The 16,354-nt window shown below is 44.8% G+C and overlaps 2 protein-coding genes across 3 annotated transcripts in view; both read right to left on the bottom strand.

Moving 5' to 3' along the window:
* Positions 1 to 16,354, bottom strand: part of LOC118386320 (glutamate receptor ionotropic, kainate 4-like) — a 440,995-nt gene that overhangs the window by 360,856 nt on the left and 63,785 nt on the right. The gene's annotated exons all lie outside the window — the stretch shown is intronic.
* LOC127930602 (E3 ubiquitin-protein ligase RNF26-like) lies at positions 9,734 to 10,948 on the bottom strand. Its single transcript, XM_052520221.1, has one exon. The coding sequence runs from the start codon at positions 10,946 to 10,948 to the stop codon at positions 9,734 to 9,736; it is 1,215 nt and encodes a 404-aa protein (XP_052376181.1).

A 16,354-nucleotide genomic window follows, 5' to 3' on the forward strand; every position in this document is an offset into this window, starting at 1 on the left:
CTAGTGCCACAGACACCCCACCAGCATTGTTTAAGGCGAGGAGATGTCGCGCAGAATGATGTCCGAGGGGGAAAAACAGTGTGCTTTTGATTTCAGTAACTTCTTTGTTGTTGTTATATTGTAAATGGAGGAGGCTGTTTCACCATTGGGGATCTAAACTTCAAAGTACATTGACAGACTCTTAGCTACAGACAGATAGTTGACCTTGCACTGACAAAACCAGCGGAGTGCTTCTCTGACTGTTAAACATTCTCACTCTGAGACAAGGAACTCACATTCTCCCCTTCGCCTCAAACTCTTGGACAAAATGATGTTCCCAAAATACACTTGAATGGTTTTTGCCCTGAAGAGATGAGGGGATGGAGAGTTTAATCAATCTTCCCTCACTATTCACATCCCTCTTTTCTATTCGTTCAGGCCCTGTAAATCTCTCCCCCTCTCTCCCTGACGGAAAGACTGCCAAACAGGGATGAAGGAAACAGTGATGTCATTCATTGACATAGCAAGCATGGGTGAGTGTCTAGAGGAGGGAAGTCAGAGAACATGATGAGCAAAGGGAACAGACTTTGAAACTCTTTGCCTGAGTTTCCTCCCTGTCTTAAGAGCATTTCAAATACAAAAGATACTGTAATCACAACACATTCAGATCTTGTGTCTTAAACTTTATGAAGCTAAATCTATTGCCTGCCTGGGGTTAATGATAGAGAGTGGTAAGAGTAACGCATTACTAAAAGGGTGAGAAAAAAAAGATATATGGTGAGGAGAGCCACTTTGTCCACAAGATGGCAGTGTTGTATCACCACAACACACCAGTGCCTCATTCAAACCGATTTTTGCCCGATTTTTGCCCATTCCTTGGTCGCTGGAGGGAACATCTGTTACCAAGTGCCTCAAATATAAGAATTCACATGTAATTTGTGAGCCAATTTATCTTGGTAAAATATAATAACAGATAACAGCTGTACAAACAGTCTGTATGGGTTAAAGTGCCCTGCTGGTTATCACAACAGTAGCTAAACGTTTAAATGAATAAAACAGATATCAACTTATGGTCCACTTCCATTTCCCTCATCCGGCCCAGCTCCAGCCCATAAACTCTCCTCTCATTAAATGTTTATTCAACATGTCCTCTCCTTGTTTCTGGTTCTACTTTTAATCCATCACAAAGTGAAGATTTCTACTGGAGTTTGGAGCAGTCCATGGCCCTACTGTGTCGGCGTGGGCATTGAGAGAGCTTTTTCAATCGTTCCCATTGGCTCAGGATCTATGGAATGTGTGTACTGCATAACGGGTAAGATAAACTGAAGCAGAGAGAGGCCTACACTCACACTTCCTTTTAGAGCTAGGCCCTGGGCCAAGTGCGTACGCCTGTCTCCAGTGTGAATAAGATGACCTCTAGGACAGGTCACGTCCATTGGTGCTGCACTCAGAAACGGGAATGAGTAGGGAACTATTTCTATTTTCTCTCGGATATGTTTAGACCATAAAATTGTGTGCATCCCCCGTTTATGTTCTCTACCACTTAGTCTGTCACTGAACCCTGGACATTGTATGTCATCGCCAAATAGCACCATCCCGTTGATGCGAACCACGATTTGACAAAAATCCTGTTCTCAGATATGCTTTTGCTGACATCTATGCACATCCCTCTGTCAAGGAACAGTAGAATGTGTAATGTTTCCTTTGGTGACGTGACGGTGTCTTCTTAGTGATTGTCACTGGAGTCAAATACCTAACCTCAAAGACTTGGCCCAACGTCAGCGGCACTGAACACTGGAATTGACAGTATAGCACTTCTACTGGTATGTACTGTTAAAGGAGTAGTAGAGCTGATTTGGGAGGTCAAACTACATGGCCTCGTCACTAAAGATTATAGACTTCATTGTCCCTCACATTAATGCTCGGGGACAAACGTCCAAGCAACTTTGCACAGCCATTGAGGAGTGGGACAACATTCCACAGGCCACAATTAACAGCCAACGAAGGCGATGTGTGGCGCTGCATGAGGCAAATGGTGGCCACAGCAGATACTGACTGGTTTTCTGATCCACGCGCCTACCTTAAAAAAAAAAAAAGCTATCTTTGACCAACAGATGCATATCTATATTCCCAGTCAAGTGAAATCAATAGATTAAGGCTTAGTGAATGTATTTCTGAGTGATTGAGTGATTTCCTTGTATGAACTGTAACTTTGAAATTGTTGCATGTTGCGTTTATATTTTTGTTCAGTGTAGTTTCGGAATTCCAACTGGAACCGGATAAGGCTTGTATGATTATGTGGCTTGCTTCTTTAAACATTTATCTGTATAGCTGATGAGCTTCACATCAACATGGTAAGAGTGCTCTGGAGAGCAGACAATACTGTATGTACAGATAACTACCAAAATAAAGGAAACGCCAACACAGAGTGTCTTAATAGGGCGTTGGGCCGCCACGAGCCGCTTCGATGCGCCTTGGCATAGATTCTACACGTGTCTGGAACTCTATTGGAGGGATGCGACACCATTCTTCGACAAGAAGTTCCATCATTTGGTGTTCTGTTGATGGTGGTGGAAATACTGTCTCAGGCTCCGCTCCAGAATCTCCGACGAGGTGTTCAATTGGGTTGGGGTCTGATGACCCGGGCATATGGTTTACATCCTCTTCATGCTCACATCAAACCATTCAGTGACCACTCGTGCCCTGTGAATGGGGGCATTGTCATCCTGGAGGAGACCACTCTCATCGGGATATAAATGATTCACAATACAGTGTAGGTTGAAGGTGATCACTCAGAATGGCTGTGTATTTATTGGTGTTTTCCTTGCCCTCTGCTTGAGTGGACCTATTCCATGCCAGGAAAATGTGTTTGCTGACATACAAGAGCTTGATTAGACGTATGCTTCTTACCTCGGCCTCCCAAGCCCCAAGGAACAGGAGACCCAGATCCTATCTCAACGTCATGGTATAGTATTAATAATTACCCAACTCTGAATTTCTTAGCATCTAAACAGAAAAATAATATTACAGAAAATAGCTTTGTATGGTATTTGAGAAGGTCTATACTGTATATCATGCAAAGGCACTAAAACTGCCATGTAGGCCTAATCTAGTTGAGAGAAAATATGCTCTCCTCTACATACAACGACATAAACATTGAATGGAGACTGATGAGAGATAATGCTTAATGTGGTATTGGATGGGATTCCTAGGGTGTTCACTTCACCCGTCGGCAGGGGTATAAGGAACGGGAACAACCCCAAGACGAACCTCGGGGCAGTGGAAAAAGCCACGGTAAACCCTCTTGTCTGTGGCTGTCAATGCTCAATGCAACACAGTACACTTCAAAGTAACTTGCTGGTTCCGTAATCAAAACACTTATCCAAGATAGGGTCACTCATGATCGTAAAGAAATGGATCCAACGGAATCTCCGGTGTCTCTCCACGGCGGCCATTTGCCTTGACAGCAGTTTATAGGTCAGATGTCATAATGCGGATCATGTCATCAAACTGTACGCTATAGTGGATGACGCAATGGAAACGCTCAGAAAACTATACCGGGATAGCACTGTTTTCCTTTGTTATTGTCTCAAGTAGATCATGCTCACGCACAGACGTCAGTTTAACATCTAGTGTTGATTAACATTTGGTTGACTTGTCAACTAACATGAAAAAATGAACAGTTTTCCATGTTGATTCAATAGTGTCTTCGCATAGAGTTTTTGGTTGAAATGACGTGGAAATAACATTGATTCAACCAGTTTCCCCAGTGGGGCTGGTCAGATTGACCAAAGCTTTTGGATTCTTTTGAAATTATCAAGGTCCCTCAAACGTTTTCCATAGGGTTTAATGGTGAAATGTTGAATGACACCAGTATCCTATGCATTGTTTGGTCAGCTGCAATAGAACTGTCAGGAGTAGAGTCGGATCACACATTCGAATACTGTTGACACAACAAAGCCCACTCCACATGTCAAGTCAATGCTAGTTAAGTGTCATCCTACTTGAACCATTGTGAGACTACTTGCGCTCTGTGTCATTGTGAACTTGTTGTCCCTTAACTACCCAGTTGTTTCCCCCACATGCAAGCTCGCCCCTAAATCAGGCATTATTACTAGGTGTGTCAGAGGAAAGCCCAAAAGATTGTCAAATACGCCAGTCACCCAAGTCATAGACTGTTCTCTCTGCTACTTGCATGGCAAGCGGTACCGGAGTGCCAAGTCTGGGACCAAAAGGCTCCTTAACCAAGCCATATGACTGCGGAATAATTAATCAAATGGCCACCCGGACTATTTACATTGAACCCCCCATTTGTTTTTACACTGTTGCAAACTTGCTGTTTATTATCTATGCATAGTCACCTTGCCCCTACCTACATGTACAAATTACCTCAACTAACCTGTACCCCGCACATTGTTTGATAAATAAAGTTTGATTTGATTCTACATGGGAGCCCTTACAACATTGTGCTCTGTGAAAATGAAACATGTAATGGAAATAGGTAGGGGGCGTGGATCAGAAAACCAGTCAGTATCTGGTGTGACCACCATTTGCCTCATGCTGCATGACACATCTCCTTCGCATAGAGTTGATCAGGCTGTTAATTATGGCCTGTGGAATGTTGCCACACTCCTCTTCAATGGCTGTTACGAAGTTGCTGGATTTTGGTGGGAACTGGAACACGCTGTCGTGCACATCGATCCAGAGCATCCAAAACAGGCTCGATGGCTGACACATCTGGTGAGGTTGCAGGCCATGGAAAAACTGTGACAATTTCAGTTTCCAGGAATTGTGTACAGGTCCTTGCGACATGGAGCAGTGCATTATCATGCTGAAACATGAGGTGATGGCGGAGGATGAATGGCACGACAATGAGCATCAGGATCTCGTCATGGTATCTCTGTGCATTCAAATTGCCATCAATAAAATGCAGTTGTATTCATTGTCCGTAGCGTATGCCTGCCCATACCATAAACCCCAACGCCACCATGGGACACTCTGTTCACAGCGTTCAGCAAATCCCTCGCCCACACAACGCCATACACACGGTCTGCCATCTGCCCGGTGCAGTTAAACCGAATTCATTCATGAAGAGCACACTTGTCAAGCGTGCCAGTGGCCATCGAAGGTTAGCTTTTGCCAACTGAAGTCGTTTACGACGCCCAACTGCAATCAGGTCTAGAGCCTGGTGAGGACGACGAGCATATGCAGATGAGCTTCCCTGAGACGGTTTCTGAAAGCTTGTGCAGAAATTATTCCATTGTGCAAACCCACAGTTTCATCAGCTGTTGGGATGGCTGGTCTCAGACAATCCCTCAGGGAAAGAAGTTGGATGTGGAGGACATGGGCTGCGGTGCCAGTTGGAAGTACTGCCAAATTTGCTAAAATGTTGGAGGCGGCTTATGGTAGAGAAATTAACATTCAATTCTCTGGCAACAGCTCTGGCGGACATTCCTGCAGTCAGCATGCCAATTGCACACTCCCTCAAAACTTGAAACATCTGTGGCATTGTGTTGTGTGACAAAACTGCACATTTTACATTGTTTATATGCTTTTGTATATATAGTGTGGAGTCCCTATTTTAGAAGGGACTTTGGGAATTAAGTCCGTGATGTCATAAAAACACAAAACTCTAGTGAAGGGAGGAAGGGATTTCCACTTCCTCACAGATGGGGAAGTCTAGGGAAGGGGAAGGTTACTTTCTCCCATTCAGAGATATTATCACCAGGGTTAGCATAATGGCTACATTTATACTGCCTTCAGAAAGTATTCAGACCCCTTCACTTTTCCCACATTTTGTTATGTTACAGCCTTATTCTAAAATGGATTAAATAATTTTCAATCTACAAACAATATCCCATAATGACAGTGCAAAAACAGGTTTCTTTATGCAAATGTATATATGTAAATATTACATTTACATAAGTGTTCAGACCCTTTACTCAGTACTTTGTTGAAGCACCTCAAAAAAAAAAAAATTACAGCCTCAAGTCTTTTGGGTATGAGGCAACAAGCATGGCACACTTGTATTTGGGGAGTTTCTCCCATTCTTCTCTACAGATCCTTTCAAGCTCTGTCAGGTTGGACGGGGAGCGTCGCTGCACAGCTATTTTCAGGTCTCTCCAGAGATGTTTGATTGGGCTCTGGCTGGGCCACTCAAGGACATTCAGAGACTTTCCCAAAGCCACTCCTGCGTTGTCTTCGCTGTGTGCATAGGGTCATTGTCCTGTTGGAAGGTGAACCTTCGCCCCAGTCTGAGGTCCTGAGCACTCTGGAGCAGGTTTCATCAAGGATCTCTCTGTACATCTTTCCCTCAATCCTGACTAGTCTCCCAGTACCTGCTGCTGAAAACATCTCCACAGCATAATGTTGCCACCACCACGCGTCACCGTAGGGATGGTGCCAGGTTTCCTCCAGACGTGACACTTGGCATTCAGTTCAAAGATTTCGATCTTGTTTCTCATGGTCTGAGAGTCTTTAGGTGCCTTTTGGCAAACTCCAAGCAAGCTGTCATGTGCCGTTAAATTAGGAGTGGCTTCCATCTGGTCACTACCATAAAGCCCTGATTGATGAAGTGCTGCAGAGATGGGAAAACCTTCCAGAAGGACAACCATCCAGAGGAACTCTGGAGCTCTGTCAGAATGACCATAAGGTTCTTGGTCACCTCCCTGACCAAAGCCCTTCTCCCCGATTGCTCAGTTTTTCTGGGCGGCCAGCTCTAGGAAGAGTCTTGGGGGTAAAAACTTATTTCATTTAAGAATGATGGACGGCCACTGTGTTCTACGGGACCTTCAATGCTGCAGACATTTTTGGTACCCTTCCCCCTTCGACCTCATGGCTTTGTATTCGCTCTGACATGTACTGTCAACTGTGGGACATTATATAGACAGGTGTGTGCGTTTCCAAATCATGTCCAATTGAATTTACCACAGGTGGACTCCAATCAAGTTGTAGAAACATCTCAAGGATGATCAATGGAAACAGGATGCCCCTGAGCCCAATTTCAAGTCTCATTTCTGGACTCCAGGAAGAGTCGCTGCTGCTTTTGCAACAGCTAATGCCGATCCTAATAAAATACCAAATAGTAAAGAGACTGAATACTTATGTAAGTAACTTATGTAACATTTTTTCATATATACACATTTGCAAAACTGTCTAAAAACCTGTTTTCGCCTTGTATTGTGTGTAGATTGATGGGGGAAATGTTTTAATAAATCCATTTTAGAATAAGGCTGTAACGTAACAAAATGTGAAAGAAGTCCAGGAGTCTGAATACTTTCCGAATGCACTGTATATGGAATCTTCAACATCTCCATTCTACTTGGTTTTCACGAAAATCTAGCAGTTTAGTGAACTTCAGAGTGGTGGATCAATATAGAAATCTTGGCAATGGTGGCATAGCAATGGTAGGAAATATGGGTTTTTAACTCAAAATGTATGTTGGAAACACTGTCCTTTCATCACGGAATTTGACACAACACGTTACCAATGTCTAGTGCGTGTAATGCGAAACCCTTATTTGGGGATTCATTGGTCAAGAGGACCGGAATCAATTACACATTCAACATTGGTTTATCAACAAGGAAATAATAGCCTTGATTATGTCGTAGATAATTAATAGCCTTGATTATCTCATATGATGATGAGCAAAATATCCTGTGAAACAGAACTGGCCGTGGTTCTCTTTCTGGTGGATTGTAATCAGGGCCTAGGTTTGCTCAAACAAGCTGGTAAACCCAGTCTGTAACAAAAACAGTCGATTGACTGCTCTGAACTGGAACGCGAAGTAAACAGTGAAAATACAGAAAATAAATGGTTTTCCCACAATAGAAAAAGACAGAAAACAGTACCAAGATATTTTGTTTATTGTCTCACAGACATTTGTCATTCGCATTAGTGAGTCTGGCCACATTCATAAACCTTTCTAAAACAAAATACAGGCTTACAATTAAGTCATTTAGCGGACTCTTATTCAGAGACTTACAGGAACAATAAGGGTTAAGTGCCTTGCTAAAAGGCACAGACAGATTTTTTTCACCTAGTCAGCTCGGGATTCGAACCAGCTACCTTTCATGTCCCCCGGATACACAGGTCAGTCTTCCTAGATAAAATAAGCTGTGTGAATGGCCACATGTGTGGTTGGTCTGTGATAAGAGTCCACTGTATCTGTAGATAGGAATGTCACGCAATGAATAAAGGCCTTTGGGGAAACCTGACAGGAAAAGAGGTCAACTCAGAATATAACCTAGGATTTACTCTGGACTAAAATATATGCCCATCTTTTTTCATAGATTAGTATCAATACAATGTCACGTCACAGACAATTCATGGGCCCAACTTTTTCTCTCCAGATTTTTATCAAGATGTCACATCATAGACAATTGTTGGTTTCATAATTACTATAAAAATAAAGAAAATGGGGCTGTTAAGAAAATGGTTGAAAACTTGAAAATAGTTGGTTTGGTACTAGATAAAAGGGATAAAGGGCAAAATTATTGAATGAGTGATTACAGAACCTGTTGAAATAACAGAAATGTTAAGAATTCTAATTGGAACAAAGTCATTAGGAAATGATTGTAGGCTACACAATGTCAATGAGACTAAAACAACCACAGAAGGACATCAGTGTGGTTCACGTTCGAGGTTGTCTGTCACAATATTGAAGTCACTCCGTCATGTTTGACCCCAAAAATCTTACGGGCAGAGCCTATCCAAGATGTATTTATGAAACCTTAGTCCAAAAAAAGGCATATCAAATATGCCTTTTTATTGTCACTTAAACGGGCTTTTCTCCAACACTTGCAAACTAATTCAATAACCATTTGCAGTTTGTGTAACATGGATTTCACAGAGCTTTGATCAATACTTATTTTGAGCAAAGAGAAAAAAATAGAAACAAGGAATTATGAAGCCATTACTGACTAGGTGGTCATTTTGAACAGTCTGATCACAAGACAAAAACATTACAATAACTATAAAGGAGAATATACCTTGTGTGGAGCATAAATTAGGTAGCGTTCATATGTCAGCATAGTGGAAAGAACTGGCTACACTACAGTGATCCAAATGTTGGCATAATCATTAGAACAAAACAAACCTGTGTAATATGACAAGACATAGATCTGGTAAATCATTTCTCTTGACACTGATATTTTTTAGACAACCATAGGTTATGAAATTAACCCCGATCCCACAATAGAAAATAATTTCACACTTTTTACAGGTCCCTGAATATGAACTGCTTGGAACAATATTGGCTCTTGACAAATTGCATTTGAGAGGTTGTCACCATTTAAATCTAAGCATAGGCTACAAAATGTGTTCTTACGATAACATTTCGTACTGTACTGACGCCTGCGCTTTAAACTTCCATTGAATGTGTTCAAACTGAACCTATGCTGAATAAAGGAAATGAACTGCTACACACCACAGCAAGCATTCCTTTAAGTTCACACACCACATACAGTTTGAATGACCGTGAAGTGTTCAGTAATATGAACAAGCAAGTATAAAAATAAATGTAGGCAAGCACTGCCATGGTTGTCTGAACAAAACACAGGCATCATTTAAGACATCAGCCATGGGCGACAAGCAACTCAAGCACAGTGGACTGGACTTGGATAGCAGTGTGCCTGAGCTGCAATGAACTGCTAGTGTAGATGTAGCCTAAAGTCTCTGCTCGGTTCGAAACCTGAGATTCAACACGTTAACAATGCAGCGCCTGGGCCACACGCCCCTCCCTCGTGCTCGGTCCTCACAGATACACATCCATGGTATTAAGGATCATATGGCGGCAGAGCGGACAGTTCTGCTGGTAGATGGGCTGGCGCAGCAATATGTTGGTACAGTCCCGACACAGACACAGGTGGCGGCAAGGCAGCAGCACCACTGTCTTAGTACTGTCCTGGCAGATTATGCACTTCTTCCTCTCTTCCTGCTCCTGGAGCAGAGTCAGTAGGCTGTCCTTTGGGGGACCCTTGGAGCTGGTGCCCCCCTCCTCTGAGGAGAGCTTATGTTTCTGTATAGGCCTGTATGTGCCGCTAGAGCTGGGGAATGCTAGGTCCCACAGGTCATCCATTAGCTGGCGAGGCCGAGCAGCGCGTTCAGCGTGTGGTGCAGTGTCTCCTGCTCTACCGTCCGGAAGAGCCCTCTGCTCTCTGTCACTGGGTTCAGGTTGCCTGGTGTGGCCCTCACCCCTCACTCTGATGTTCCTGTAGACTGGTGTTATCGTTTGGTATAGGAGGCTGGCCTGCCGCTGAAGCCTCTGCCACACGCCCCTCCCCAGCATGCAGAGCCGATGGAGCACCCTCTGTAGGACCTGCAGGGTGGGGAAAGAGTTGAAGTAACCGACGGCGTGGCGGGCTCCAAGACGGGTCAGCTCAGGGTTCATGTAGATTGTGGCGGTGACAACAATGGCAGCCGTGAGAATGAGGCCATAAATGTTCAGGAGGAAGACGCTGACGAAAATGTGTCCGAGCAAGCCTAGGAAGTCCAGGGCAAGCCTGACGGGAGTCCAGAGTACGACTGAGGTGCCGACCAGGCTGCTGTAGAGGAAGGTGAAGAGTGTGAGGGTGAGCTCCATAGCCTTCTGCAGTGGGTAGGAGACCGCCTCCCACATGCTGACTACAACAGAGTAGACGTTCTGGGTCCCGATGAGCAGCAGGTTGACCACCGTGTTGACCAGGTAGAGCACCAGACTGACTGCAATGCCACAGCCCTCCCACACCTGCTGCAGCAAGCAGAGGCCACACAGCAGCCCACGGTGGAAGAGATCCCTGACATGCAAGAGAACATGTGAGGACAAGTAGCCCACCATTTTGAAACTCTCCAAAATACCTCCCAAGAGCTGCAGCCAGCGCCCTAACATGTTAACTGTCCCCTGGGCCAGAAGTGATACGCTGTCCATCATGGCAACCATACAGAACACAGTGAAGTTCCAGCACTTCACCATTGAGTTGGTCAGTATCATGGGTAGTTTATTCACAAAGTTGATACATGCCGCCAGGAACCGTATCACTGAATGGACTATTAAGAAATTTAGGTCCAGGAGGAAGAATATGAAATCGAAACATTTCCCAATAGTGCAAAAAGACAAGGTTCACCAGACCCATGATACAGCTCTTACTCGAGTTGGTCCACTGTCTTGATCAATTAACTTTGTCTGGCCAGCAAAGGGTACATAGCTAGCTAGATAACGTTAGCTACCTCGTCCTCGGATGCGTTCACTTCTCCTTCGGTTCAATTAGCCAGTTTAGCTAACTAGCATAACAAAGCTAGCTCTACTAGCGAACACAACTACCTGCCAAACACGTTGGTCGGGCACATTCCAGTTGCAATTTGAAATAACCAGCTGTGCAACCGCGTTTGTTTTGGATAAAGGGCGAACATATGCACACACTAATCAGCGGATGTTTACTTTCAAACTTGAGCTGGCTATAGTAACTAGCTAGCTCTTCGGTTAGCTGATTAGCTAACAAACTGTTCCTTCTAAATAAATTCCCGTCTTGCGATCACAAAATGTTCCATCTCCTCATGCCCCGTCTTCAATAACGTATATCCTTGTGCAAAATCCACCATAATCCAATGCAAGATAAAGGAAGTTGACGACGAAAAGTCACAAACAGACACGGGCTGTTACCTGTACGGTGGTCGCCATAATGGTTTCGGTTTGGTCACATGATCTTCTCCTCTAACGAATCACGTCCGCGAAGCGTGTTACTCTAAACTTCTTCTTCTTCTTCTTCTTCTTCTTCTTCTATGAGGTTTAACGGCAGTTGGCATCCAATATATTTTGCATTACCGCCACTGAGATTGGAGTACAACTCCCTTATACTTTCCTTTAATAAAAAATAAAAAATGTTTTTAATTTTTAAAAATATATTTTTAAATACCTTAACACTACACTCACAAAAGAATAACACCACCCTACTCCACTATTTAAATATATTTAGGGCCTCCCGGGTGGCGCAGTGGTCTAAGGCTGTGCCACCAGAGATACTGGATTCGAGCCCAGGCTCCGCAGCTGGCCGCGACCGGGAGGTCCATGGGGCGACACACAATTGGCCCTGCGTCTTCCGGGTTAGGGAGGGTTTGGCCGGCAGGGATTTTCTTGTCTCATCCCGCACTAGTGACTCCTGTGGCGGGCCGGGTGCAGTGCACCCTGACCAGGTCACCAGGTGTACAGTGTTTCCTCCGACAAATTGGGTGCGGCTGGCTTCTGGGTTGATGTGCATTGTGTCAAGAAGCAGTGCGGCTAGGTTGGGTTGTGTTTCGGAGGATGCATGGTTCTCGACTTTTGCCTCTCCCGAGTCCGTACGGGAGTTGCAGCGATGAGACAAGACAGTAACTACTACCAATTGGATACCACGAAATTGGGGAGAAAAAAGGGGTAAAATATTTAAAAAACAAACAAACAAAAAATATATATATATTTAGTCCAACCTCATGCCAACAGCCTGAAAGGATGGGACATCACCACTTAACACACCCTGTAACTCTTCTGATGTCAAGTCTCGCACACCATTTCTATAAATGCTAAAAATCAATTCTTACTGAAACATATATCACTTGTTGGTCTATCCCTCTGTACTGGTACAGATCTACTGCTAACACCACTCCTCTCAAGATCCCTCCCTTTTGACCCATCTTCCTCTACTTTCTTCACTGCCTCAGAATATAACAACTTCTGCACTACTCTAACCCTTGAAACCTCAACCTCCCTCTCTCACACGACACATTTCTGATCCCCAGTCGCCTGGGCACCCCTACAATTAACACATACCACCACTTTCCCCAATGCTACACATTCCTTTGTCTCATGCCCTTCTGCACACTTCTCACACCTAGGAACCTCCCTCCTACACACTGCTGCCAAATGCCCATAAGCTTGACACCTGTAACAACGTAATGTATTTGACACGAAAGCTTGTACAGGGTAACTTATATATCCTAACATCACTTTGTCGGGCAAATAGTCAACATCAGAACTCAAAAGAACAGACAATGACTCTTCTGTTTCCCCACTCTCGCCACCCTGTCTGTGTCGCACCAAACGACAAGCATCACTCACACAGGAATTTTCCCCTTCAGTTGGTCAACTTTTACATTTACTGCTATCCCAGTAACCACTCCTTTCAATGGTGCCCTTTTCTGGAGAGAGCGAAACAATTCACATTTCTTGCACCCATTCGTTTAACGCCGAGCGCCTTCTTCCTCTGACCAGCAGAAACACAAACAATTATTGCAAGACCCCTTCTGGTTACTCACTAATTCCACAGTACCCAATTCTGTTTTCATCCACCCTGAAACCACAAATGGATCAGCCAAAGGGTCCACCTTTTCCATAAACTTCACTCCTACTGTCATAGACTCATCTTTATCCTGACCCTCGGTGCAAGCCTCGACATCATCACTTCAACATCATTCACTTCTATTTCTCCTCCTGTCTTCATCTCACTTTGTTTACACTTTCTACCATTCTTCTTTAACAAACCATCTCCCTTTTTTCAGCCATTTCCTCCCTCTTTCTCTTAGACCTCCTCTGCCTCTCTTTTTCCCTCCATTCCTCCTCCATATTCCAAGTATACATCTCCTTATTATAATACTGCACTTCTCCTGACATACATTTTTTTATGTATTTTTTATTTCACCTTTATTTAACCAGGTAGGCTAGTTGAGAACAAGTTCTCATTTGCAACTGCGACCTGGCCAAGATAAAGCATAGCAGTGTGAACAGACAACACAGAGTTACACATGGAGTAAACAATTAGCAAGTCAATAACACAGTAGAAAAAAATGGGCAGTCTATATACAATGTGTGCAAAAGGCATGAGGAGGTAGGCGAATAATACAATTTTGCAGATTAACACTGGAGTGATAAATGATCAGATGGGCATGTACAGGTAGAGATATTGGTGTGCAAAAGAGCAGAAAAGTAAATAAATAAAAACAGTATAAAAACAGTATGGGAATGAGGTAGGTGAAAAAGGGAGAGCTATTTACCTATAGACTATGTACAGCTGCAGCGATCGGTTAGCTGCTCGGATAGCTGATGTTTGAAGTTGAGAGGAGATAAAGTCTCCAACTTCAGCGATTTTGCAATTCGTTCCAGTCACAGGCAGCAGAGTACTGGAACGAAAGGCGGCCAAATGAGGTGTTGGCTTTAGGGATGATCAGTGAGATACACCTGCTGGAGCGCGTGCTACGGATGGGTGTTGCCATCGTGACCAGTGAACTGAGATAAGGCGGAGCTTTACCTAGCATGGACTTGTAGATGACCTGGAGCCAGTGGGTCTGGCGACGAATATGTAGTGAGGGCCAGCCGACTAGAGCATACAAGTCGCAGTGGTGGGTGGTATAAGGTGCTTTAGTGACAAAACGGATGGCACTGTGATAGACTGCATCCAGTTTGCTGAGTAGAGTGTTGGAAGCCATTTTTGTAGATGACATCGCCGAAGTCGAGGATCGGTAGGATAGTCAGTTTTACTAGGGTAAGCTTTGCAGCGTGAGTGAAGGAGGCTTTGTTGCGTGAATAGAAAGCCGACTCTGGATTTGATTTTGATTGGAGATGTTTGATGTGAGTCTGGAAGGAGAGTTTGCAGTCTAGCCAGACACCTAGGTACTTATAGATGTCCACATATTCAAGGTTGGAACCATCCAGGGTGGTGATGCTAGTCGGGCATGCGGGTGCAGGCAGCGATCGGTTGAAAAGCATGCATTTGGTTTTACTCGCGTTTAAGAGCAGTTGGAGGCCACGGAAGGAGTGCTGTATGGCATTGAAGCTCGTTTGGAGGTTGGATAGCACAGTGTCCAATGACGGGCCGAAAGTATATAGAATGGTGTCGTCTGCGTAGAGGTGGATCAGGGAATCGCCCGCAGCAAGAGCAAACATCATTGATATATACAGAGAAAAGAGTCGCCCGAGAATTGAACCCTGTGGCACCCCCATAGAGACTGCCAGAGGACCGGACAGCATGCCCTCTGATTTGACACACTGAACTCTGTCTGCAAAGTAATTGGTGAACCAGGCAAGGCAGTCATCCGAAAAACCGAGGCTGTTGAGTCTGCCGATAAGAATTTGGTGATTGACAGAGTCGAAAGCCTTGGCGAGGTCGATGAAGACGGCTGCACAGTACTGTCTTTTATCGATGGCGGTTATGATATCATTTAGTACCTTGAGTGTGGCTGAGGTGCACCCGTGACCGGCTCGAAACCAGATTGCACAGCGGAGAAGGTACGGTGGGATTCGAGATGGTCAGTGACCTGTTTGTTGACTTGGCTTTCGAAGACCTTAGATAGGCAGGGCAGGATGGATATAGGTCTATAGCAGTTTGGGTCCAGGGTGTCTCCCCTTTGAAGAGGGGGATGACTGCGGCAGCTTTCAATCCTTGGGGATCTCAGGCGATATGAAAGAGAGGTTGAACAGGCTGGTAATAGGGGTTGCGACAATGGCGGCAGATAGTTTCAGAAATAGCGGGTCCAGATTGTCAAGCCCAGCTGATTTGTACGGGTCCAGGTTTTGCAGCTCTTTCAGAACATCTGCTATCTGGATTTGGGTAAAGGAGAACCTGGAGAGGCTTGGGTGAGGAACTACGGGGGGCGGAGCTGTTGGCCGAGGTTGGAGTAGCCAGGCGGAAGGCATGGCCAGCCGTTGAGAAGTGCTTATTGAAGTTTTCGATAATCATGGATTTATCGGTGGAGACCGTGTTTCCTAGCCTCAGTGCAGTGGGCAGCTGGGAGGAGGTGCTCTTGTTCTCCATGGACTTCACAGTGTCCCAGAACTTTTTGGAGTTGGAGCTACAGGATGCAAACTTCTGCCTGAAGAAGCTGGCCTTAGCTTTCCTGACTGACTGCGTGTATTGGTTCCTGACTTCCCTGAACAGTTGCATATCACGGGGCTATTCGATGCTATTGCAGTCCGCCACAGGATGTTTTTGTGCTGGTCGAGGGCAGTCAGGTCTGGAGTGAACCAAAGGGCTGTATCTGTTCTTGGTTCTGCATTTTGAACGGAGCATGCTTATCTAAAATGGTGAGGAAGTTACTTTTAAAGAATGACCAGGCATCCTCAACTGACGGGATGAGGTCAATGTCCTTCCAGGATACACGGGCCAGGTCGATTAGAAAGGCCTGCTCACAGAAGTGTTTTAGGAGCGTTTGACAGTGATGAGGGGTGGTCGTTTGACTGCGGCTCCGTGGCGGATACAGGCGATGAGGCAGTGATCGCTGAGATCCTGGTTGAAGACAGCGGAGGTATATTTGGGAGGGCCAGTTGGTCAGGATGACGTCTATGAGGGTGCCCTTGTTTACAGAGTTAGGGTTGTACCTGGTGGGTTCCTTGATGATTTGAGTGAGATTGAGGGCATCTAGCCAGTTTAGG

Source organism: Oncorhynchus keta, chromosome 1 (genome assembly GCF_023373465.1).
Source record: "Oncorhynchus keta strain PuntledgeMale-10-30-2019 chromosome 1, Oket_V2, whole genome shotgun sequence".
In the NCBI taxonomy this organism is placed as follows: Eukaryota; Metazoa; Chordata; class Actinopteri; order Salmoniformes; family Salmonidae; genus Oncorhynchus; species Oncorhynchus keta.